This window comes from Pipra filicauda, unplaced genomic scaffold (assembly GCF_003945595.2).
Source record: "Pipra filicauda isolate LSUMZ 115617 unplaced genomic scaffold, ASM394559v2 scaffold407_size631318_pilon, whole genome shotgun sequence".
Lineage (NCBI taxonomy): Eukaryota > Metazoa > Chordata > Aves > Passeriformes > Pipridae > Pipra > Pipra filicauda.
In genome coordinates this window covers 356,423-382,173 of record NW_024104540.1, presented here as the reverse complement: position 1 = coordinate 382,173, position 25,751 = coordinate 356,423, and the positions used below count along the sequence as shown (strand labels likewise).

General features: G+C 50.5%; 1 protein-coding gene across 4 annotated transcripts; it reads left to right on the top strand.

Moving 5' to 3' along the window:
* Window positions 1–23,587, top strand: FHL3 (four and a half LIM domains 3). 4 transcript variants are annotated; one of them, XM_039385364.1, is made up of 7 exons: window positions 1–182; window positions 10,406–10,612; window positions 19,120–19,301; window positions 19,378–19,552; window positions 20,179–20,348; window positions 20,508–20,694; window positions 21,661–23,587. In XM_039385364.1, exons 2-7 carry the CDS (start codon window positions 10,606–10,608, stop codon window positions 21,810–21,812), a joined length of 873 nt encoding a protein of 290 aa, XP_039241298.1. In that variant the 5' UTR covers window positions 1–182; window positions 10,406–10,605; the 3' UTR covers window positions 21,813–23,587. The 4 variants fall into 4 exon arrangements, with proteins under 4 accessions (XP_039241298.1, XP_039241297.1, XP_027602688.1 ...); XM_039385363.1 differs by having other exon boundaries at window positions 19,117–19,301; XM_027746887.2 differs by lacking the exon at window positions 10,406–10,612.
* The last annotated feature ends 2,164 nt before the right edge of the window (window positions 23,588–25,751 follow it).

The following is a 25,751-nucleotide window of genomic DNA, read 5'->3' as shown; positions in this document are numbered from 1 at the left end:
GCGTCGCCTCCCGCCGCCCCAGCGCTGTGCGGAGCGGGCACCGGTTGGGCCGCTCCCGGCCCCGCCCCGGGCCGGGCTCCGCCCTCGGGGCTGGGCGGCAGCGCTGAGTCGAGGCCAGCCGAGCCCAGCTTAGCCTGCCCATCGCCGGGGCGCACGGAGCGGGACCGCGGGACAGCCACCAGGTGGGCCGGGGCCAGGGCCGGGGCCAGGGCTGGGGCCAGGGCTGGGGCCGGGAGTGGGATCCGCCGCCCGCTGTGGCCCCACAGGCCCGGGGGGGTCGGGCGGGGCTGCTCCGGGGGGCTGAAGGAAAATCGCCGTGTCCCCCGTGCCGCCCTGGGGTCGCGGCATCCCCCGGGAATGGTGGTGGTACCGGCACGGAGAGCTCCGCTCCGGGCTGCCCCGCTCACACCGACTTCCAAAAGGGAAAACCCAAAGTCTTCGGGCCATGCCCCTTTCCCAGATTGAAGTTGAGAGCTTGAGGTGTGTTCTGTGAAGAGAGCGCTGAGACTTTACCCAACCAACAGACCCGGGAGTAAATTATAACCAAATGCTCAAACGTAGCACAGGAAAATTTTCAACATATCCCTAGTGGTTGCTGTTTTTCCAGAGAATCCCAGGGTAGCTATGGGAAAAGACTGCTTTGTGTGTGTGTGTGTGTGTCTGTGTGTGTGTGTTAGACAAAGACTCGGAAGTCACAGTTTGGGTCTCGCATTAAAAAATAGCTTAGGATCTTTGGAAATTTATTTTTTTTTTTGCTCAACACAGTTGTGTTTCAGATTGTGTTTTCTTACAGGTAACGTTTTTAACGTTCTCTTTATCCATTTCCAGTTCTAAACCTGTAGTTACATTAATCACTTTGACTCCTTCATGAGAACTCTTGGAGATGTTGGATACATGTTCCAGTTAGCCTGGGTGAAGCGTGGTGGTAGGAATTTCTCTCCACAGACTCACAAATGGATGGCACGTGCTGGGTTGGATGGCACATACTTATCTTCACAGGGCAGGATTTGATACTGAGGTCTCTGTACTTAAATCTGAATTTGCTACGTTCACTGTTTCTCAGTTTTGAAAACCATAAAGAAATCTTTCCAAAGTGGAAAACCTATTCTAGGAGCAGAGGGAAGGGCAAAGCTCTGGTGGATGCAGCATCCTGCTGGCAGCACAGGCCTCTAGGGAAGAGTGCAGGGAAAATCCTTTTGCTTTTCTGACTCCTCTACCAAGCATTAGAAATCTGTGGCTCTCCTAGCTGCCCAGGTGTTGAAGCTGCCACATTTCCCTAATGTCTTTTGCCAGTTTGTGGTTTAACTTCTTGATAGGCAGGAAAGCAGGAAAGGGGAAGTCCAATACTTCTGTCTTATTTTTGTGCCATCCTTTTTCCTTTTCCTAGTATGCAGACCATATGGTTCTCTTGCTTTTCTTGCTGTCCACTTCTTTAGAGGCACAGAGTTGTCAGCTGTAGTTTCATTCTTACCCAGGTGGGTCTGTAATTTTGTACACTTTTAAGAATGGTGGTATAGCACAGGAGACAAAAATATAGGCAATATGGTTAGTTGTGGTCACTAATTATAGCGGATGCTGTACAGCAAAAGGTATATTTTGGAATAAGGACTCCTTAAACCTGTTCGTAGGGAGTGGTGGGACACAGCGGAGGCAGGGCGGAGTTCGGAAATAGCCAGAATTCCCTAGCAGGAAGCCCTGTGAACTGTGCCACGGTGCAGCCTTTGCTGGTCAATCATTTTCCCAGTGTTATGAGCTCAGTGGTCTTCTTTTCTGGTTTTGGACCTAGCAGCTTTAAGACTGAGGTGAACCCTTCACTGATGGAGCCAGAAAAAACTTCTCTGCAGGCAGGTGACCAAAATTCCCAGTGCACTGACTTTGGAAGCACTGGATTCCGTTCACAGCCAGGACTTGCTCTGTTGCTTGCCGGGTGAGGTCGGATGCTTTCTCCTGTGTTACTAATTGTGGCTGAGCTGGTGCTGTTACATGGCCGGCTAGTGTTTGAAATGCCAGCAGGAAGATGGAACAAATTGATTACTCTCAGTGCTCAAAGTGATTCCCCCCCACCTTCCCTGAGAAAGGACTTCTATGATAACTGCCGCACTGATGCACAAGACTTTGTTAGTGGCTCACCGGGATCCTGGTTGATATCTGTGGGATTTTTGCTGCCCGCAGGTTGCATGAGACCGTGTTTGAAGAGCCCCAGTTGCAGTAGTAGCCTCAGGACAGAGACAGGAGTTAAACCTTGTTGCTCTACTTCACCTTTTGTGTGATAAAGAAGGGTTTACAGAAAACTGTGGGCTGGCTGGTCTCGATAAAAACCAAACCTCTTAACTGGACAAACAGCTTCATCATTCTTTGTAATTGCTCAAGTAAGAAACTGTTTCTCCTCCAGTGTTCAGTATTCAGTAGCCCTGGTTGGCATGGGCTGTTCTCAGAGTGCCCGGGTGCTCTGGCAGGAAGGTGCTTGTTTGCAGTTTTGCTCAGAGTGCAAGCGGCTACACCTCATTCCTCAGGGGACTTGGGCAACTTCTGCTGAAATAGGTGTCATTTCTGTGGCCAAACTAGAAAAATTCAGAACTCGACAGTGTTTTGCTTCTGTGATGTCATCAAAATCAATTTAAATGTTTTACTCCATAAAAACAAAAAACAAACAAGGGGTGGACAGCTCTAACCCCAGATATCAGCTGTTTATAGGAAAGGGAGACTAGTTGTTAGGGGGCAGAGAAGCTTTACCAGTAGTATTTAATCTTCAGATTACTACCAAGAGTTTAGGGTCACTTTTGAAGTGAGTGTGCAGGCTGGGCAGTTGCAGGCAGAGGGGCCCAGCTGCACAGGCCGTGCTGGTTTTGTGGGTCCCATGGCTCTGGCTGCTCTCTGGAAGCAGCTGCCACAGGCACTGTCCGGCAGTCACTTGCCAGCGAGGAGGGGGCACTTCCCACGAAGGCTGGGCTGTGGTTACTGAACTCTGTCCACTCAGAAGTGGTGGTAAGGAAAATGCTCCATTCTGTGGAGATGTAGTTGCTGAGAAAAGTCCTTGGTCTTTGTTTCATCTCTTCCTTCCATTTTGTTCTGGTTTTGGCCAGGTGTAAAATACAATTGTCAGCAATTTACAGGGAGGGGGGAGTGTCAGTTTTCCTGTTGAAGAAAATATCAAGGGTCTGATTGTGAAAGGAAAGGGGAAATTGAAGAATGCCATATGGCTTTACCTTCCTGTATTTCACCCCAGAACTGCCTCTGCTGAGTGACCACGTTGTGTCTGTTGGTAGTTGCTAAATGGAGAACAGTTACAAAAAATGATTCTGCCCTTACTCCCAGGGGCCCATGAAGAGGATAATATTACTCTGGGAGGAATCAGAAGACATATCGTATCGGGGCTAAAATCAGGAGTTATTTAGAAATGTCTTGACACAGAATCAAAATAGCAATGGAATAGAAATGCTGAAATTTATGTTCTTCTAAGTGCAGTCTGGCTTGATTTGGCCTGTGGTCATCTGACTGTTAACATTAACTCATTTCATTTTTTACTTGCCTCTGAATATATTACTGTAGATTGTCCCAGGCTTGCAAGCTGCAGAGTTCTTTAATGTGAAGTATTTTGAACTTCTCAAATACAAAAAAAATATTATTAAATCAGCAGCATGGATAACTGTTAACTCTGGACCCCTCTGATTGGTGTAATTGCCCGAACAAGGGTTTGTTGATGTTTATGCCCAACCTGCCCAGTGCCAGTTCTGTTCAGGAATATAAATTATCTTCCAGCACCAACCTGGTGCTGATGCCAAGAACATGATCTTGACTGCTTCCTAACTTAGCTTTGAATGTCTGAGCTGTGAGGAATGTGCTGTATCTAACCTGGAGCTCTTGGCAGCCACCAGTGTCATTAATCCAGTGAGTGGAGAAGCCAGCGCAGGTGACTGGACAGCTGGAGCTGTTTTCTCTATACAAAAGGGGAAAAGGAACCTCTGAATAGCTCAAGGAAATGCTCAGTGTTGTTGGAACAGTCACAGATCTACTTCCCTAGTGCTTCCTTCAGCACATGTTACACTTGACCCTGCCAGCGCTACACGCCAATAGGAGTCAAGTCATTGTCCCCAGTGGCAGATTAAACTGCTTGGCCATTGTTGAGAGTCCAAGATTTTTCTCTCTCACCCTGCTTGGATGTGCAGCCAAAGTAAACATGAGCTAATAAAAACTGTAGAGATAACAGATGCAGACTAGTTATGGACTAACTGTAGCACAAAGATGTGCAAGTTTTGCTGGCAGCTTTTCTGCTTCAGTTTTGAAGCTCAATTACCTGAAAAAGAGGTGGTATGGATCAGGTATCACTTCCTTTCTATTGCAGTAGGGGAACTGTATTTATGTGTATCCTTGGAATAAGAAAGGCATCTGTTAGGCTGCTGAAGATCTAGTGCCTGCCTTGCAAGGTACTTCCTCACCCGAAAGCTGAAAGTGCTGTGGCAGTCCATGCAGCTTCAGAATACTCTCCTCTGTTTCCCTACAGTCCATTTCCTTGTTGGCAATAAATGTGTTTCCAATTGACTTTTTCACTTATTCAGTACATCACCTGTGAGGGCTATTGCTGTAAGGTAACACTGAGATCAACAGTCTGCTGGGGGGGTGGAAGGAGCTGAGATATCTGCATGGCTCTTGGGAGTGCCTCAGTTTATGGTAAAGGGATTGGGAGAGGATCAAAAATCTTTCTGTGTGTGCGGCCACTGTGGAGTGACAGGGGTTGGATTGCCGCTGTATTCCTGTGATGCAGTGCTGTTGGACACTTGTGTTACAAAAGGTGCTGCAGTGAATAGCTGGAGAAGTCTCTTAATTATTTGGGAATAAAACTGCTTTAAGTGCCTGTATGTTGCCAGCACACATAACTACTGTGTGTCTGGAGAGGGCTGACCCACTGTAGTCCTTCTGCAGTGGCTTTCTTTGCTTTCCCTTTCCTGGGGCCTTTGGCTCTGGAGGGACAGTGCAGTCCTGCACCCTGTCCTTCAGCCCCTTCTGCAGTGGAATGGCCAGTGGTGACCAAAAGGTTAGAGAGGAACTGAGGGCTGAGAGTGTGACATGGCATTAAAGGATTAATGGCTGCTGGGCAATAAACGATGCAGACAAGTCCAGATCTAGGAACAGCTTTTCCTCTTTCATCCCAAGCCAGTCATGGCTCATGCTGACAGCACACCTGGAAATGAGGTAACCGCATACTCTGCCCACATTGTTCAGATCTGCTGGGACTTGGGCACAGACACAGCATGTGTTTTCCCTGCTCCTGGGCAACCTTTGTTCTCCTGCAGCCAGGAAGTCTCACTGATGAGATGAGACAAGACGGGGTGCTTCTGTTCCTTTCTCAAGAACACTGCTAATCCACCTGTGGTGTGACTTCCCTGAGAAATCCCTTTCCAGATGCAGAGATCTTGCTGCTATTGAAGTATGAGACAGAAACACTTCCAGTGCTGCCCGAACATGTTATTTAGGTCAGTTGCAAAGAAGATGGCAATGTGAATCAGAGAAGGAGTTGGAAGAGAAGGAAAGTCATTAGACAGCACCTTGACATCCCCTGCCAATGCGGGGGTTTTCTTTGCCAAGTTAGAGCACATATTCATTGTCTTGTGCTCTCAGGACACTCCTGGGACTGAGGAGCTGGACTGAGAATGAACGCAGAGGAAGCAGCCTGAATTTACCCGTTGCTCTGTAGAGACCTGTAGGCTAAAACAAATTATTTTTACACAGTAGAAAACATTGGGAACAACCTTAACTGATGAAGCAATTTGCCAGCTTTTAGCCTCAAGGTCCCTAGTCCCTCAGGGCTTTCCAGCGTGATGGCTTGGGTCCATTTCCCAGAAAGATTCCCTTGGATATGTGCTGTTGGCAATACTCTAGCTCATTACTAGCCATTTTATTTTTCCAAGCGCCAGCTCTCGTTAGCTTCGTTCTCACAGTATTGTTTTCTTTCTAGAAGAAGCTTTTGCTGGCTCTTCTAAACTATCGCATGGGAATTGCTTACTAGTTTAGATTTTTTTTTGGTTTGTTTTGACCCAAAGCTGTGCTTTGCTCCCCTCTGTAACACTGCCAACATAATTTCCAGTCTCTCTTAAGCATATGTTTTGCAATAATATCTAAACTCTTGGCTCCAAGTAACTGCCTTACAAAGAGATTAGTATCTTCTAACGAAGGAATTGAGAAGCAAGCAGTGAGAACAAAAGCAATATCTTCAGAACCTGTAAGACTATCCTGACCTTTCCCAAAGGCCTCAGCCTGGTCCTCAGTGTTTAGCAGATGGCAGAAATCAGCGTGGACTTTGATTTGCAGAGGCCTTTGCCTCGCCACCATGTTTGCAGGAAATGTGCTTGGCACATTGTGGCCATCTGGGCTTGACTGTACTATTCTGATAATCCCCAGGGAGCCTTCTCCAGCAAAGCTCATCCCTGATGGAAGTCCTCTTTGGCTGACCTTGCAGGAGGCTAGTATTAGCAGCGTGGATTTTTGAGATTTGACAGCAGTATTCCTCATAGGAAGAAAATGGGCTTGGGAAGTGCTTTGTCTTGGGTGGGAAGGAAGGTGCCACTCACCAGGTGTCCAGCTGGGCACCCAGCTGGGTATTACCCAAGGAGGTCAGTATTAGTGTTTTCTGAACGTCATGAGGAAGTGCTACAGGAATGCAAAGGCCATCAGAAAAACAACTGGAAAATTGCCTTTGCTTTAGATGGAAGAACCGGATGTAGGGGGGGTTTGAACCTGGAGCCGAGTGACGAGCAGCTGCTTGTAGAGGAAGGCGAGAGTCGGGTGAGGGGGTCCTGACAGGAGCTGGAATCTTCATCTGTATCTAAATGAAGGTCTGCTTTCGGAGGAATTGAGCTGGCTTTGCCAGAAATCAAAAGAATGGCTTGGTGCTCAGCATCCCTGGAACTGAGAGGCCAAGATACAGGCTGCCAAATTCAGAAACAAGGCAAGAACGAAACAAAACCCCCTCCCAGGCTCCATTCTGGGGCTGTAACTGCTCTGCCTCAGATGTTGAGCATTTCAGGTGTGGAAGGGTGTATCCCAGCTTGAGTGGCCAGTCCCATGGGCTGTGCTGTCCTTGAGGAGCAGGACATCTGCATGCCCCTTTGTACTGTGCATCTTGCAGCGTGTGCTTACAGACCTGTTTTCGCTTCTCAATCACACGCTCTGTGCTCTTGACGCACTCACATGAGCTGCTGAACCTGTGACACCCATTTGTCTTCTGCTCCCTTCTGCCTGTCCCTGGCCAGCCCTAATGAAAAGTCTCAACTCTTTTCTTGGCCTTTTGCACTCTACAGCTGTGCACTGGCTGGAGCTCACTGAAGGCTGCTTGAAAACTCCCAGGAGAGTTTGTGCACTGGTGCCACAGAGGCTCCTCTCCACATCTGTCCTGTTGCAGTTTGTCCCTGTGTTGCCCAGGCAGAAGGGACTCTCCTGCCTCTCGTGCCGTCCCGTCTCTGCTGGCCAGCGCTTGTCAGCCATGCTCTTGAGAAATCTTAGTGGAGACTTAGACCTGGCAGATGGAGGCTGTTACCTCATTCCACAAAAATGCTTTGTTATTGAGAAAATGGAAACTGTCTGAGGTTTGGGAGCCGAATAGAGTCATTGGTGTCTGTTTTAACCGCAGTTTGGTGGTGACTGCTCAGAGTTCCTCTCTGAGCATTCCCTTTTCCTACACCCATAATCTTCAAGCCATCGGAGAGCTGCAATGACTTAACTCATTAGCTGAGCAAATGCTGAATGCTGTTGCATACTCTGCAGAAACTGCTAAAACCTCAGCATCTTCCAGCAAAAGAAAAATGATGAGCCAAGAAATAACCCTTTGCAAACTGTTGGCCAGAGAAGTGATTCCTGTGGATACTAAGCCAAATTCAACCCTTTTTACAGTCTCATCTCTGCCTCTTGTTTACTTGGCTTTAAAAAGCTGTATGAAGATTATGCAGGAACTTCTTGGAGAGAAAAGGCATGCTTGGAGACTTATGCCCTGTAATTCTTAAACACAAGTACCTGAACCCCAGTTCTGAACAGAAATTTCTTTTCATCAGTGATTTTTAAAAGCAGTTTGCAGTTTTCAGAGTTGTGGATTTGGGAGTCTAGGAGAAAGACTAAAGACAGATTGAAGTGTTCATAATGCTGTGAATAATGACCTGGGTTAGTCCAGAAGAGCATTAACCGAAGTACAAGCCTTGTTTTAATTAACAGATATTTGTGTGCATTTGTGAAACTGGCATCTGATACCTCCTGTTGAGAACATTGCATAAGCATTATTCACCAGCACCCTAACAGACCTGAGAGCAGCAGTGCTAGCTTTTTGGAAATAAAAGGAACACTTTATTGATGTATTTTTAAACTAATTAGTCTTGGTGGGCCAAATAAATGTCTTCCAGCTGCTACAGATGGTTTTCACATGACTAAATATTTTAGTGCATAGAAAAACCTAGAATACTGGAACCACAAGATATTAAGTATTTAATTATTACCCTGGAATGTAAATATGACCTTGATATTTTGAATTTGTTTGCCCAAATTTCAAGTGTTCTCTTAGAAATCCATCAAATAACACAATTCCGATCTTGTTATCTGTAAAGCAGAGTGACTACTCAGCATCTTCTCCAAGTTTATTTAAATATCAGAGTGGGTTTCAGTAACAGGAATTTGCTGAACTGGAGAAATAATCCCAGCTGCTTGAGGCAGAACCCAGAACTGGGGTTTGAGCTGTAATGGACTGGTTCCGTTCTAGGTCCCTGCTTTCAGTGGATTTACAGTGTAACCATAAAAATCCTTTCCAGGCTGAGCTCTGCATCCTGAGGTCTTTGGGAGATTTTTTAATATAAAATGCAAATTGTAAAAACAATTAACATTTGATTTTCAGACTGTATATTACCAGGTTAGAGCCCATTCTGGTCATGTGTTGTTCCTGTAGCTGTAAAGCAGCCTTATTTCTTGAATGGTCCAAGCCCACAAGATTTCCCTCACATATGTCAGACATAATTTCTGTTGTGGTCTGTGCAGCTGTAGGTTGTACACAACCACCGTGTTTATTTGGTGCTGCTTGTGAAAAATATCTTTTTAAGGTTCTTCTAATGAAACAAAAGAAATTGAATCATGTAAGATGTGTATCTGAAAGGCCTAACCTTCAGCATGGTTCAAAACAAAGATTCCTCTCTGAGATCCACACCTGATGGCACCATTCCTGGATATTGCTCAAGATGAGAAGATGACAAAAAAAGAACAGCAGCAAAAAATGTGGGTCCTGAGCTGTCCCTGAGTGCAAGGACTGCTTTTGTCAGCATTGTGAGCCCAGGTGCCAGCCTAAACTGCTGACCTCTGCCAGGCTTTTGACATCACCTCACTACCCTCATTTAAGGAAAACGTGGCTTTTTCCTTTCTTAAAAACTAACCCATTTTGAACTGGTATGTAACTCTGATGCTGCCCTACTCCAATTCCACCTGCCAGCTCAGCCTGCTCACTGCTAAAGCCCCAAGTTTAAATAGCAGGAGCAGCTACCAAAGGCATGGTGTGGGTCAAGAGATCCGGAGTCTGGATTAGCTGTACTTTGTAACAGCACAGCACTGTATCTGTCTGTTAGAGAGTTGGGAGGGACCTTAAAGACCATGTCCCCAGCTTCCTTCTCTTCCTCCCTTCTTCCCTGCTTCTCCCAGAGTTTGGGTTATGCAGTCTCCAGACACACGTCTGTAACACGCGTTAGTTGGGGTCACAGGTTCCACTGACAAGGATATATGCTGCATCTTGGAAGGAGAAGAAAGATGGGACTTGGATCTTGGTTCCATTTTTAGTTCTGCAGGCCTTGCCTTGTGCCAGAACCCTCTGAGGTGCAAATCCCAGGAGAGAGATAACATTACTCCCTGCTCTGCAGGTATTATGAGGGTAAATAATGTTTTTGCTGGTGACAGCTGTTAGGGAACTGAGGAAGCCACAATCTGATGAGAGGGGCAGGATGTCAGCTCTGTGGAAACTAAACACTCTTGCATTGATAAAATAAGCTTTCAGGTCCGTGACAGCTTTGAGTTTTAATTTTAGAAGACACAGAGCACAACTTTGAGTAAGAATGGAAGAGGGCAATGCAGAGATCTTGAATAACTGGGCCCCAAGTAGATCACCCTGTTTGAGTCACGCTGACCCTTTCCCCTGGAAATCCAGAGTTCTGCTGCTCACCTCGTTAGCACCTGATTTAGTAAGTTCATAAGCTTTTCACTTTCTGTTAGGAATGTTCTCTTCTTTTGATTTCTGTCATCATGACATTGAGCAATAGAAAGGATTTGGAAGTGAAATGTGTCTACACAAAATTGGAATTGGAATTCTTATGTCTCTTATGAAAATTTAAAGTAATTTGTATTGCAAGTGTCCGATTTCCAGTCACAAGTAATGACATTTAAACCCCTGTAGGAAATGCAATCCCTGTGCTGATGTCACCCTCAGTCTATGACGTGACTGCTTTTGTTCCTGGACAAGCACTTGAGTCTTCTGCTAGTGAAATGTTGATTTACTCGTGAGAGTCTCTGGCTGGTGGCACCTGCTGTATCTGACGGTGGGGTGGAGGACTGGGGGAGCCCCCCTGGCAGAAGGCTGCTCCATTGCCTTCAGCAATGCAAGGTAACACAACTGCTCTGATCTTTTGTCTCAGGGGATTTGCCAGTTTGGGACAAAGACACTGTATAAATGGAGAGGGTTTGTTATGATCAGTTAGAGAACAGAGGGAGAGTCTGGGGGGCATTGGTGATGTTTCCTTGCAGTGAAGCCCCTGATCCTCCGGCTGCCTGAGCACACAGCTTTGGGCAGTCTTTCCCTCGAGTCAGAGTGCAGGTTGCTGCTGCTCCTGTCACTGAACCGAGTGGAGCAACTTCCCTGCATTGCTTCATATCTGCTGCTTTAGGGGCTGAGACAGAAGCTCTTCGTGGTCTTTACCTGAAAGTCGCCAAGAAAGGAGCCTCCATTAGTGAAAATTCTGGCCATTCGGTTCCTTTTCAACCTGTGAGAGATGTGTTTCATGTAGGTTTCCTTGGAAATCTCAGATTGGAATGAGAGAATGATGCTCTGTAAAGGAGCCACAGACCTGGATCGGGGCTCTCTGATATTGTTACTTCTGTTCAGGTGGGGCTTTTTTTTCTGTAAAGGAACAGTTTTTCCTCTCTGAGTTTTTAAGCACAGTCCGTGTGTTTTCCATGTGTGTCAGCAGCAGCTCTAGTTCCAAGACAGACATGTCCAGGGGGCAGGGGCATGAATGTTGGAAACTCCATGTGTAGCTGCGTGATATAAAGGCATTCATACATTTTGTGAGCATTTGTGCCTCTTAAAATAGCTGTTTCCACGTGATCTTTTGGATGTGGCACAGTTTTCCCTTTCATGGGTGCCACCAAAGACTGTCTCTGCACAACACAAACAGCAGCACGTGTTGCGTCTTGCAGATTTCTTTTTAGTACTTGCAAGGAGTTATTTCTTAGAGATTTTATGTGAAATATGTGACAATTGCAGTTGATGGCATCTATTATTTAAATTGTGCAGTACTTAAGAGTAATTTTGAAAGGTGCCAGTGTGACTGGTTTGAAGATAACCAGCCCTGTATTGTGAAAGTAAATGACACCTTGCTGACCTGATCACCTGGCAGAGAAGTCTTCAGCCACAGAAGGAAACTTGTTCCCTTCAGTGCTGGCAAGGCAGTGGTTAGAAGAAGAGGTTCCCTTCTCAACCGTCCCATCTGTCCCCGTTCTGCAATTTCCTGTCCTGGCGAGGGCTCGGCTGTGCTGCCCTTGAGAGAGGGCTGTCTTGTTTCGTGAGGATTGCAGCTGGCACACACAGCATCTCCCGGGCAACAAATGATCCTAGTTTTTGTTTCAGAGCACCTTCAAGCCGTTCCCGGGGTGGTAACATGAGACAGTTTGTCTTTGCCAGGATTCAGCCCTTCCCCAAATTTAGAAGCTGCTCACAGGCTGCGGGCTGTGGGGCTGGCATTGCTTCTGCTTGCAAGGGACACGGGCAGCTGTAAAAAGCACTTTATAGGGAGATTGTCCTTATTCCTTGGGCAAAGAGCCAGCGCAGGTGGAGAGGCCCACAGTTAGTGATCGGACTGTGGGAGAGAGTGTGTGCACGAGTGTCACTGCAGAGTCTCCTGTCACCTTCCTGGCTTTCTCTTCCCTCTGCTGATTTCTGAGAGCCTCGAAAGGCACAAAACTGCCAGGGCTTCAATGCACGTTACCTCTCTCCATCAGTAGATCTGCTTATATGCAGGAAACCCAACTGCAAATGCTCGTGTTTGGGAGAAAAAGAATCAAATCGGAAAAGGGAATATTTTGACCAAATTTGGTGAAAACATCCACTTTGCCCTTTAAGTAATAGGCATGCATTAAATAAAGCATGTCTGGGTTATGTGTCTTTTCCTGCTACTGGAAGTCAAAGTTGCTTTGTTTATTGAAAAAAAAAGCTGAAGCTGAGCAGAGCCTTAATAAGCAAAAGAGCTTTCAGGCTTGCTGGGGAGACAGGGAATAAGGGACTGGGCTCAGACCATGCAGGTTGGTTTTCAGCATGTGAGCACAAAACATGCTCACTGGGACTGCATCCACTGCTTGAGGCAGCCCCTTGATTGCTTTTGTGGGCAAAACAGAGGTATAATCTCATAAGTACCTTTTATTCAGAACTACAAAAGCTTTGTAAACGCAAACTTAAATTATGTATCTATCACCTCAGAAATAAGAATGGCTTCATCCTCAGTTTAAAAAGCAGCTGCCTCTAGGGGAAGGAAAAGTGCAAACTGCAGCGTAAGGCTTGAGTTGTGAGAGAAATAGAGTGGAATTACATTATTTTGCAGTGATATCTGCACTGAGATGCACAGGCCCCAAGAACTGGCAACTAGAGCAGTCAGATTATTTTTTCTGCATATAGGCTGTGATGTCTGTTTGAATTGCAAAATTCTTGTGTGCTGAGCAGATCCAAGATGAAGGTACATTGGCCTCAGTGTGCAGTTAGTCATTTCCTGTCACGCTTTCATGTTTGAATTCTGGTGTACTGAGTATGACCTTTATTTCATGGGGCAAAGAGATTTTGAATTACTATTGCCAGAGCACTGGGTTTGCGCACTTGGATAAGCAGTGAGGCATTATATGGCTGTGGGTTATATGGACATAAACCAATTCAGTCCAAAATTAAACTTTCAGTGCTAGATTATAAATGCTCACAACATGCTTATTGAGCACAGTTGCACACCTGTTCCTTGCTCCTTTTTAAGAACTAACAAGAGCAGCCCTCTCCCTGGACTGCAGCTCTTGCTCCTCTGATCACGCTGAAGCTCGTGTGATCAGTCACACTGGGCTGGGGAGAAGTTTCTGATGTGTTCCTGTCTTGCTCCTCTGCTCTTGGGCTTTCTCCATCAGTTAATGGTGTGTTTGAATGTGATGGGTCCAAACTGCCCAAATGGTTTCAGTTCCTGACTTCCTGTTGAGTGCACAGAATTTGCTTACTTTGTACTCATTTTGAATAAGATTAACAGCTGATTTCTTGAGCAAACATTCCAGTTTAATGTCAGCAGAATGACACAGGCTGCCTGCTCTGAGTGTCCCCAGATAGCTCTGCTGCTGTTAGCTGCACCTCTGAAGGGCCAGGATTTTGTTCAGAACCTGAAATAGTTTATTAACCCTTGCAGATGTTTAGTAGTAAATTTTTAACTCTTAAATCATTCCCTCCTTTCTTCCTGGGCAGGGTTTTTAATTTTATGGTTTTGTAGTAGGGACTCTTCAGCTTCTTTTTCTGACCCTGGCAGAATTAACTTTCTCTAAAGAAAGTAAGTCCAGAGCCAGGGCTGAATTGTCTCTTGGGCCTCTGCCTGTGCTGCCAGGACCTCAGGAGTCCAGCCTGGCAGTGGCCAGGCCACCACGGCCGTTTGCCATTGCTCACCTTGGCCCAGGTGTGGTGTCTGTGTCACAGCTATGCAAACAGGGCAGGGCTTCCTGCAGGCACCTCCAGGCTGGCTGGGGGCTGGCAGCAGGGGAGACTTCCTTGGTTTGAGGGTAAAATCAGACATTTGTGGGACAGGTGTGCTTTTGGCACTTACCCTTTATCTGTATGCAGAGCTGTCAGGAGGAATCTGTGTGATGTGGTTTTGCTCTTTGGATGGGGCACCTCAGAGATCTGAACAATGGGAAACTCTTGTTTTGTCATTCTAAGACTATATTAAAATCATGCAACAATTCAGGTCTTGTGGTTTATCAGCTGCTTTAACAGATTCTGCTACTTCTTCCAAAATTGTGGGCATTTTCAGGAAGCTGCCTACTTAGCTGAGCAAGGGTGCCTCTGACAGCACTTATTTCATTTCAAATGCATGGTGTTTCCTTACAGCAGTGCCAGCTGTTTTGCTCAATCCATTGCAGAGCCCAGAACAGCCTGTGACTGCTCTGGGCAGGAGGGTGTCCTGCCCGTGCTTGGGGAAGTGCCTGTGGTGCAGCTTGCTCAGCAGAGCTTGGTGTATGCACATCTGTAAACTCAACACCCCAGTGGTGCAGGAGGAGGCTGTGACCAGAACTCATCTGGTTCATTTATCTCCTGCCTTCGAGGCTGACTTTAAGAACCAAATTTTCCCTGTGTGTTTGAGAAATGACCTGCAGCATCCTCTGGTTGTTCTGCTGATGGGGAAGCTGCCATGTGAGGCCTGTGGCTGTGCTTATGGTCCCTGCAAGGACTCTGCTCCTCACCACGCCAGAGCCCCCCTTCATACTTGAGATTTCAGAGCTGTCCCGGGGGAGGCTGAGGCTGGAAGGCAGCTCGGAGGCGAGAGCTGAGGGCAGGAAGTGACTCAGTGGTGCTTGGAGCAGGCGGGTGAAGACTTGATGCAACACAGCTCCCGAGGGTGCCCTGTGCAGGCTGGGTCACCCTGAAGGAACACTGGGCAGCTCTGCCCAGCTGCCTCCAGCTCTCCTCTAACAGCACCCACCTGCACCAGGTATGGAGCAGTGCTGGTGGGTTTGGGAGCAGAGCAACAGGGTACAGACAGGCAGCAGCATGAGGAGGTACAGCGAAACACCCACAGCACCCTAGAGAGCTGGCCCCCCAGCCCCCAAGAGTGCCAGAACATGCAGTGACCCTGCGCAGAAGAGGTGTCAGGAAACACAGAATGAAAACGCTCCCAGTGTAATGGAGGGGCTGGAGCTGTTCCTCAGAACAAGCAGCTGGTTTCCCTTTTAGGGTCGGCAGCAGGCAGAAACAATTTCATGCAGATTCCAGGACCCATAAAGGTTCTGGAAAGGCAACAGGAATAAAAAGTGTTCTTCTCCTCTGCTGACCTTGGAGCGCTTTGAGGACTGTCTTCCAAAGCCGTGTCCCTGAACGGTTTCATCCTTACATGGGGAACACTCGCCTGCCCCAGCAAGGCTGTGCTTTTTCCTCAGCTTGTCTGTTTAGGTGTGAACTGCAACTGCTTGTAGCTGTGCTCAGGCAGCCCCAGGGAGGTGAGAATAGGCAGGGACTTGACAGACAGTCAAAAGCAGGTTTATTCCTGTGTCTTGGAAAGATTAAGTGTTTCCCTAGGAATAGCCTAATGGGTTGCTCTAGGGTGACTCTGTGGAGCAGCTGGTTGCGACCTGACAACAAACAACAAACTGGTGTGAAGTTACACGAGGGTAGAGATTCACCACACACTCATGACTCTGCACTGAAGGAGTTGGTTGTATCAGGAACCATCTGAAAAGGCCAGGTAAACTCTTCAGTGATTGCGTGGAGCAGAAGGCTGGGCCCTGGACTGTCTGTACTGCCTCCTTTGCAAAACAAATCCCCGGTTTACCAGCACTAAAATTAATGTAATGATCTCCTGGGGCTCTTGCTAAGCCTCAGCCATGGGCTATGGACTGGGGTGTCATTTGGGTGCATGTCACTCTCTAATTAGAAAGTGGACTTTGATGTGCGTCCTTGACAAATCGCTGACCTTTCCCATACATGAGGCTATTCTGAGCTCTGCTTCAGACTGATCAGATTTGCATCCTGGAGCACTTTGAATGTTGTTTGTGAGTGGAGCTCTTGTTCCCAAAGCTGTTTTTGTTCATGGGCACAGGAGAGGAACTGAACTTTCTTTGCTCCATGAGCACAACTATATCTGTCAGAGAGTAAGAGTAGGCAGCTGGCTGGCATATATCTGTGTTTATTTTTGCCCTCCAACAGCCAGCAAGACAGCTGAGGAATACCCCACATGCAGTTCCACCATCCCTGTGTACAAGGGACCTGCTTCAGCAGACCTCATCCCCCAGGACCACAGCCATCTGGCAATGGCCAAACACTATTTGCAACTGCAAGCTCATCATTTTAGGGCAGCACCTTGGTTAGCATTCAAAGGCGTTCCTGACATCAGCCCAGCGTACAGCTGATGTTTACAGGGTGGTGCAGGATGAGCACATGTTCATTAGCACTACAGAGACAAGCTGTATTGTACCTTCCACATCTGAGCCTCTGTTAAAGGGGTTTTTAATGCATTTTAAAACTCCACGTCTTTCCTGGAAGCAACTTCCAGGTTCCTTGTTACAATCACAGTAAGAATTGCGGGCTTTTGTACTATTTCTTTTCCTTCATTTCTTTTGTGCCCTCTTCCCAGTGCGCTGAGTCTCGCAGTGCTGCATCCACAGGGGCAAAGATGTTGCATTTGCTTTGGCTCTGCCCAGGGCTTTGACACCCCTGCCCAGCACCGCATGTGAGGCCAGAACAAAGGGAGCAAACAGCTTATCTAATACAAATAACCCTGAGCAAACTTCCTGGGCCTGTTCTTGTTCTGTGGAAAAGGCAGTGCAAAGTCTGCTCCCATATGTGCTCACCACAGCCTTGGCCACATGAGGCTGCTAGGCCTGGCTTTGCTGCAGCCTGGGCATCTGCCAGCCCAGCCCTCTCCTGGGGCAGCCTGGGGAGCAGCACTCAGTTCCTAGCATGCAGCAGGCATACGGAGACTTTGTGGAGAAACTACTCAGAGTGGAGGCAAGCCCAATCTACTGCTTTAGGGTCCTCTTCGTTCTCAGAGGGTTTATGTTTTCTTCCTCTTCTGACAGTGTCAGGGTCAGGGCAGCAATGCTCAGAAAGCTGAGTCCCTGTCACTGGGAAAACCCCAGCCTTCTCCATTCAGGTTGCTTTTCCTTCCATTGTGTTTTCTGATGTCCTCTGAGCCCGTATGACAGGACCACAGAGCTAAAGCACAGCCCATTGAGCAAACATGGAAGCCGCCTGCACTGGCGGTGCCACAGCTCCTGGGGCAGGAGTGGCCCTTTTATTAAAGACACACCTTGGAAAGTTTCCTTCACCAGGACTGGGAGGAGGAGGAGGAGGGTTGGGAATTTCATTTCGTTCTTTGCCAGAGAGAAAGGTCCCAGGTTGCTTCAGGGAGCGAAGGCAAGTGGAATGGGAGAGGAGGCAGCAGTGGGTGAGAAGCGGCCAGGAGCTGTGGGGGGGGCACGGGAGCTGCTGCCTGGTTAGGGGAGCACCTCCTGGGGTGCCCCAGAGGGAAGGGACAGTAGGGGAGCCAGCCCAGGCTGGGAGCAGAGCTGGGGCAGCAGGTCCAGTTCAGCACCCTACCACCCGTCTGGCTTTGCTGTGCAAACCACCATGTGCCTGCCTCGCCTCCAGTAATAGACTGGCCATTGCCTTGTTCTGCAGGCAGCACGTGGGGCTGCCAGTCGGGGCTCTGGGGAGGCTTGGTGGCCTCAGCCCATGCTGCTCACAGGGACCCTCTGCAGAGCTGGCCCCACAGCCACGTGTGCCGGCCACGCTGGAGGGCACTGAGTGGGCAGTGTCCGGGCGGCAGCTGGGAACCAGTGTCTGAAAAGGGACTTTGTTCCCCCTCAGTTGGTCACGTAGCCATGTGGGAACACTGGATTTATTCTCCGGCAATCCTATCGGCACATACCAGGATTGACAACAGCTGGGAGCTGTGTGGCTTGACCAAGAATAGCCCTAGGGAGCTCAGGGCTGTGAGTCAGAGTTGTCTGGATCGGCTCCTGCCCTGGAGGCTGCCTCCCAGCCTATGGCCAGGGAGGCTGTGGGGAGGGGGAACGGGGGCTGACAGGGAGCTCCCTGCCCCTTAAATGCTGATCTGCAGATGGAGCCATAATTGCTCTTTCTGAAGTGGGTGGGTTCATGAAGAACACTGCAGTGTGGGGTGCTCTGCAGCTGATGGCTCAGATGTAATTCCATAGGCTTGTCTACACTTGACAGCAACCTGGGTTAAAGAAGGCTGTGATTTTGCAAGTGGAAAACTCCATATTTAGGAATAACCAGGTTAAACAGGAGGAAGGTACTGTTGTTCTGGAGTTAGTGTTCCAAAGAAAGCAAAACAGTTCCACAAACCTGTTGTCTGTGAGGGAGACAAGGGGCAGGGAGAGATGTCTGGTCTCTTGCATGCAAAGCCCCAACAGCTCTATTGCTTGTGGAACATGCACCTGCCCTGACAGCTTCTGCCTGGGGAGTGTTTGTAGCTGGAGTTGGTTTGCTGGGATGAGGCTCTATAGCCAGGCACAGTGTGGGGTGCCTGATTCCTGCTTCCCTGCGGAGCAGCTGCTTTAAAGCTCTGGAGAAGTTCCAGGATTTGAGCCGCTGGCAGCTCCTCAGGGAGAGCTTGCAGCCACTGGGAGGAATCCTGGCATGAGCCATTGCTGGGGACTGAGCGTGGCTTTCTGAAGGGCAGCTGGGCAGACAGATCTCCCTCAGAGTGCCTGGCTCTCTGACGTGGCAGTAGACATGCACCCACATGGCATGTGCATGATCTTGGTTTTGATGCCTTTCAAAACTTTTAATGCAAAAAATTTCTCCCTTTTGGTCCTTATTTACACTTTGCTTCCCAGGATAACAGTGAGGAGCTCAGCTGTGTGCTGACACGTCCAGGTTTTCTGAGCGGTGCTGAAGTACTTCAGCTGTGAAGTATAAACCTGAGACAAGGCTCATTGCAGGCCCTGATGTCTGCAGCTCTTTGGGAAGTTTATGCAGCCCCAGAGCCGGAGCACAGTGCAAGTCTGTGCCCTTTCCTGACGGTGGCTGTTGGCTCAGTGCAGGGACTCGCGGTCCTTGCCCTCTGGAGGTGGCAGGGTGGCACAGGGACATCTCAGGCAGTGTAAGCTGATACTGACCCACACCTGCCCTGATCTCAGCAGGTGAAGGAGGCCCTCAGACCGGCACCATGACAGAGTGCTTTGATTGTGACAACTGCAAGGAGTCCTTGTATGGACGCAAGTACATCCAGATGGACAATGGCCCGTACTGCATCCCATGCTATGACGCCCACTTTGCCAACACCTGCGATGAGTGCAAAGAGCTGATTGGCCACGACTGCAGGGTGAGTACAGGGCCCCCAGCCAAGCAGATCGGTTCCCAGGGCTATTGGTCCCCTCCTGACCCCGCTGTGCTCCCAGGAGCTGTACTACGAGGATCGCCATTACCACGAGCACTGCTTCCGATGCTTCCGCTGCGACCGCTCCCTGGCTGACGAGCCCTTCACCTGCCAGGGCGAGGAGCTGCTGTGCAACGACTGCTACTGCAGCGAGTTCTCCTCCAAATGCATTGCCTGCGAGAAGACTGTCATGCCAGGTAGGAGTGGGCAAACTCGAGCGCTGCAGTCCCTTCCTGGTCCCTTGGTGTTGGCTGGGGCTGCAGGTCCAGCACAAGAGCAGCAAGGAAGAGAGCTAAATCTCTGCTCTCCTGCCTTCCTGTTACTGCACACAGAGGGCTGGGCCCTTTGATTGTCCAGCAAGACAGCAGGATTCAAAGCTGCAATCGCCACAGCAGTCCCATCTCTCTGCTACCCTTTTTCATGGGAAAGTGAACGGGGGAGGAGATAACTAAGGGTTTCCTGGGCATTTTCTGCTGTGTGCTGACAAGAAGGAATGACTGAAAGTGCATGAGCATCTCTGGAGATGGCCTGAAGCAAAGGCACGTGTCTTTGCTTGGCCATTCTGGCACCATCTTCAAATGTGGGTTACATCAGGCATTTCTGCCATGGCCTGTGTGCAGGTGCGGGTGTTCCCACAGCCCTCCCTTGTGGCTGGGGTGTGGGCCCAGGGCCCCCCTCTCCAGCTGCCCGTGGTTCTGAACTGCCATGGTGAGGGCAGGCACAGAGCCAGGTGTCCTGGACCACCTTTCATCCTGCCCAGCCCTCCGTGTCCCCCGCGTGTGTGCGTGCTGCTCCTTCTGTCACTGCAGGGCTCTCTCTGCAGGGTCGCGTAAGCTGGAGTACAACGGACAGACCTGGCACGAGCATTGCTTCATATGCAGCAGCTGCCAGCAGCCCATTGGGTCACGGTCCTTCATCCCAGACAAGAAGGATTATTACTGTGTGCCCTGTTACGAGAGCAAGTTCGCTCCTCGTTGCACTCGTTGCAAAAAGGTACGTATAGCCTGACAGCCCGGAGCCCCAGTTCTGATCCAGGGACAGGGAACTCCCCACTCCTGCCTGAGCCCCACCAGAGGAGGGTTCAGGTGCCAGCACCCTAGTTGGGCTGTTTCTCTGTGCCTGTGTGTCACCAGCATGCACTCTTTCCTGCAGACCCTGACCAAGGGAGGAGTGACCTACCGGGACGAGCCCTGGCACAAGGAGTGCTTTGTCTGCACAGGCTGCAAGACCCCCTTGGCTGGGCAGCAATTCACCTCCCAGGACGACAACCCGTACTGCATCAAGTGCTTTGGGAACCTCTATGCCAAGAAGTGCAGTGCCTGCGCAAAGCCCATCACAGGTGAGCAGAGCAGCTCTCTGAGGAACCCCATGAGGGGGGAGCTCTTTGTTGCAGTGCTCCTGGGGCCACTTGTTTCCCTTCGTCTGCATCTTTCAAAGTGGTGAGCTGTGTCCCATTGGAGCAATTCCCTCTGCCCACAGGTAAAGGCTCCCAAAGTGACCCCTCAAAGCACTGTCTCGTCTCTAGCTTGCCTTGTTTGATATTGGTTGCCATGTCCTGTGGAAAGATTGCTCACAGATCAGGAAAGCCAGGGACTTCCAGCCATAGCTGGAGCAGCACCTGGTGCAGGGGAGTCTAGACCTGCTATACCTGCCTAAGGCAGGGGAAGTAGAGGATCCTCTCCTGCAGAACCCCTTAAGAGAGTCTGGCCTCATTCCTGCCCTTCCCCACTTGACCTTCCCCCTTGTAACTCCCAGTCTGTTGCTGCTGGGAAGGCAGGAGAAGCCATGAATCAGCTGGTGACTCAGAGGATGATTCTGGCTGCAGGCAGGTCCCAAGCATCCACTTCCCCTCTGGTCCTTATCAGTTTGTTGCAGTCCTGGGCAGAAGAGGGTCACAGCCCACCAGTCCAGCCACTGCCAGCAGAGGAGGGAAGCTCCTGCGGAGCCTCTGCAGGAGCCTGGGCCTGGGCTGGTGGCAGGAGGACTCCTCCCAGCTTTCCAATAGCATTGTCCTGTGTCCACTGCGGTGGTGCAGATCCACTCCCTGCTCCTCCCGGGTGATTCTGGTCCAAATGTCTCAACCCTGTAAAGTCTGCTATGAAATGGTTTTGGTGTTCTTCCCCACACCACGAGTGGAGATTTGCATTTCAAATGTATTTGGTCCTGGGGGTTGTTTGGGTGCCATCACCAGCACTGTGTGTGAAGACCTGACCCAGAGATGAACAGGCCAGGGCTCGGTCTGTGGGAAAAGCTTGGCCCAGTTTCCCCAGGGGCTCTGACACTGCTCTCTTTGTCCCTCCTGCAGGCTTTGGTGGCGGCAAATATGTCTCCTTTGAGGACCGTCACTGGCACCACAACTGCTTCAACTGTGCCCGCTGCAGCACCTCGCTGGTGGGGAAGGGCTTCATCCCTGACAAAGATGAGATCCTGTGCCGCGACTGCAGCAGTGACCTATGAGTCTCCAAGGACACCGCGGGGCAGGGCTTCCTCTGTTCTTCAGGGCCTCTGTGCCAGATCCCCCAGCAGCATTTCAGGGGCCAGGCACAAGGCACAGGAGATTGGGGCTTGGCCCCGAACCGCGGTGTGTTCACGGGGCTCCTGTGCCCCCTCCCTGAAGGCTAGAGTACGCTGTGCTATGGCTCTGTGCAGAGTCAAAGCTAAATAAAATTGAAAAAGGAGCTTCAAGACCCCCCATTATTTACTCTTTCTTTTTGCTTCCAGTCTGACCAGGCACGAGCTGAGCCCAGGGCCCCAGCTGAGCAAAGGGCAGCTTCCGCACTGGGCTGCTGGATCTGCACGCTGGCAGCATGTCTTTGCCCCCCAGCACGGTGCTGACTTCCCTCTTTTCCCCACGTGGTTCTCTCACTCTGTGTGACATGAGGCAGTGGCTGCAGGGCCGTGCAGCTCAGCTGTGCTGGTTTAGGGCTGTAACCACCACCACCATATGCATGGCTGACCTGGGCATGAATGGTCCTCTGCTCCGTTTGGGAGGACTGGGCATGCCAGGCTGGAGTGTTGCCAGGAGAAGAGCATGTTTGTCCTGCCAGATGGGATCCACCTGTGGAATTCTATAGCACCTCACCGTTTGCAGGCAAGACCCTTTGCTCAGCGTCTCTGTAGAGGTGCTCTCTCAGCCGTGAATGAGGAGCTCGAGTTGCTCATAGGTACAGGGTGTTCGGCCCACCCTCACCTCCCTGCCCCTTTCCCATCCACCTGTGCCATGACCTCCCATGGCTGCAGTGGCTGAGCTGGAGCTGGGGCTGTTGGCCTGATGCTGCTCCCCTGAGACACGCTTGACTGAGCCCCTGAGAAGGGTGTGCTGAAGGCTGAGAGCACTGAGGGCTTTATTCCCGCTCTGTCCTTCTCATGGGGATTCATGGCATGGGCACTGGTGTACGGAGCCCAGCTGCCTGTGGCACTGGGAACACCAGAGACCTTTGTTAATTCAGGGAGAGGAGTGTTGCCCACAGGCTGTGGCTGTTCTTGGGAGCTGCTGGGAGTGCTAGGAGGGAGGGTCTGTGGGAGCACAGGGCTGCAGCATGGAGGGCAGCCGAGGGGGCAGTGGAGTGCCCACAACCTGCTCCTGCCAGGGCTGCCTGTGTCCCCCTGCAGGGGGGGGCAGGGAGTGGAGGCTGCCCCCGGCCACACTCACTGTGTCCCAAATGAGAAGCAAAGCAAAGGTAGCACCTGAGGGGGGGCTTTGCATAGCCCAGGTCCCTGTGCTGGCCCTAACTGTGCAAAATAGGATGTCTTGAGCCATCCTTGCCCAATGACTGAGCTGGCCCTGGGCCCCGCTCAGGCCCTTCTGCAGTAGGATGCCCATGCCTGCCTTGTCTCTACATCCTTCTGCTTCTGTCTTGCTGGGGCACTTACACTGACCCTGCTTTCCTGCTTATCAGCCATGTGCTTTTCTGAAAGCCTGTTCTTGTGGGGTTTTTCCCTTTTGTACTCATTTGTCATGAATATCTGTCATTTTGTACCCAACTACAGGATGAAGGGGCTAGCCCCCCACCCAGGCTTCACTTAGCAACAGAAAATGTTATGCATGTTGAAGTGTTATTAACTTTGTATTCAGATCCTTGTTGAACCCTTGGAAGCTTTAATGCCAGTAAATTGGAGTTTGTGTGTTTGCTATTCTGAGGAGCTTGGAGCTGTCTCCAGAAGGAATTGCCTTAAATCTCAACCTCCTTTGTATTTCCTACAGCTTTATACAATAAACTGTTTTAGTGACACTTGCTCTCCTCTGTCTCTCAAACAGCAGGCACAGGGCAGAGCACTGTCTGAGTTGGTGCTGGGCTCTGCTCAGCCTTGTCTTGCCCCAAGTCCCATCCTGGGGACAGCGAACCTCTGCAGTGCTCGTGCCTCTCTTCCCAAACCTCAGCCCAGCATCAGCTGTAGGAGTCCTGTGGTTATGGCGGAGAACAGCAGCTCCCTCCTCCCGCCGTGGGGCTGCAGTGGGTTCCTGGGGCTGGGGCTGCCTGTCTGTCTGTGCCTGCTGTCTGTTCAGGCAGGCAGTTCTGCAGGACAGGCCCTAGCAGGACTTGGGCACTGCTTGATGCCTCAGTGCCCCCGGGCTGGATCCCTTCAATACCGCCCGTGTCACGTCGTGCAGAGGAGCCTCCCTGCCCTGTGGTGGGCACAGCCCGGGAACGTCGCTGGAGCCTTCAGCAGGGTGTCCGTGGTCCTTCCTGGCAGCCCTCCCTGAAACACTGTGTGCTTGTTACTTGCATTTATCAGCCCAGGAGCCATTTATTCCCTAACATGTGAAACTATTTTCCACAGATTCCTGTACATTTACTAACAGCTGCCACGGCTTCCCCTGAGCTCGCCTGCCCTGTTCCCCAGCGCCCCGCTCGGGCCCCCTGCGCGGGGACAGGACGGGCACGGCCCGCGGGGCTCCGCGTGGGCCTGTGGCACTGGCACATTCCTGGCTGCCTTAGAGGCTCCTGCTCTGGCAGCTGATGGAGTTTTTCAAGCAGGGTTTTTGTTGCTGTTCCTGCCCTGTGACCCACGCTGGGCTCTGGTGCTGCTGCGGGGCCTCGGAGGGTGACTGAGCAGCCCCAGCCCGAGGTTCCCGGCTGAGCCCTCCAGCGGCAGCAGCACAGCCCGGGGTTCCTGCAGCGCCCTTTCCAGGGATTAACCACAAAAGGTTTCTGTACAAAGGGCCCCCGGGCTCCTCTTTCAGTCAGCCTCCAGAGCCTCACGTTTTTAGCCAAAAAAGGAAATGACCCAGCTGCGCACAGCGCTGGAACATCTGGATTTTATCCCTGTCATGAATGGGTCATGGCTGTGCACAGCCCAGTGCCTGATTTACAGGAGGGGGAGGGTGATGTCATGCACAAACATCCCCCGAGACTCCCGAGTGCAGGTCTGAAACAGTCGTGGAAATTTTATGAAACACAAGGAGCAGTGCGAGGGGGGTTGGGCTGGGGCTGCTGTGCTGGGGAGGGAGGAGTGCAGGAGCTGCTGGGGGTGCGGGGGCAGCACTTGGGGCACAGGGCAGTACTGAGGGTGCAGGGCGGCACTGGGGGTGCAGAAAGAGGCCCCGGCATTCACCAAATGTGCCCGAGCTGTGCTCTCCTGCACCACCATTGCGGGTCAGCCCCTGTGGGCAGAACCAGGTCCAAGCCACCACCTGGGGGTCCTGTGCAGGGCCAAGAGTTGGACTTTGATGATCCTTGTGGGTCCCTTCCAGCTTGGGATATTCTGTGATTCCATGTATTCCAGCTCCCAGCCCCTGCGGTTGTCCCAGGATGGAATGGCACCTCCTGGACCAACCCTCTCCCACTTCCTCCCAGATGTGCTGCCATTAGTAGGGGGAGGAGGAGGAGGAGGAAGGCCACACGGGGGTTGTCCCACCTTGACCCTCCCGATGCCAGCAGCCCAAAATAAGGAGGTCATGTGGCTGGATGGGACATTACTGGATTTCAACTCCTTCCCTTTCCAGGGATGAAGTTTCATGCAAAGGGAAATGGAAGAACACTACTTTCAGAATCTTATCTCTGTTTTTTATTTTTAGACAGGCATTCATGAGGAAGCAGTGATCTACTTTGGGGCAGCTTGTAGTGAAAGGGGGTAATTAAAGACGGTATTCTTACTGCAACATCATCTTCTCAGTGAAGGATCATCTTTGTCTGCCATTAATTAAGACAAATTTTGTTGTTGTTATTTTGGCTTAAAGTAATTTGTCGCCCATGGCAGAAAAATATTAATAATTTATTGGCGAGTTAAAATTTAATTACAGCTTTGCATTTGGCAAAGTGTGGGCAAAGCGTGGGCAAAGCGTGCGGTCCCGCGGCGAGCCTGCGGCCTGACGGGGCACCGGGGGGCGCCGCGGCCGGAACCTTCGCGCGGGGCGCCGCGGCCGGAACCTTCGCGCGGGGCGCGCGCGGGGCC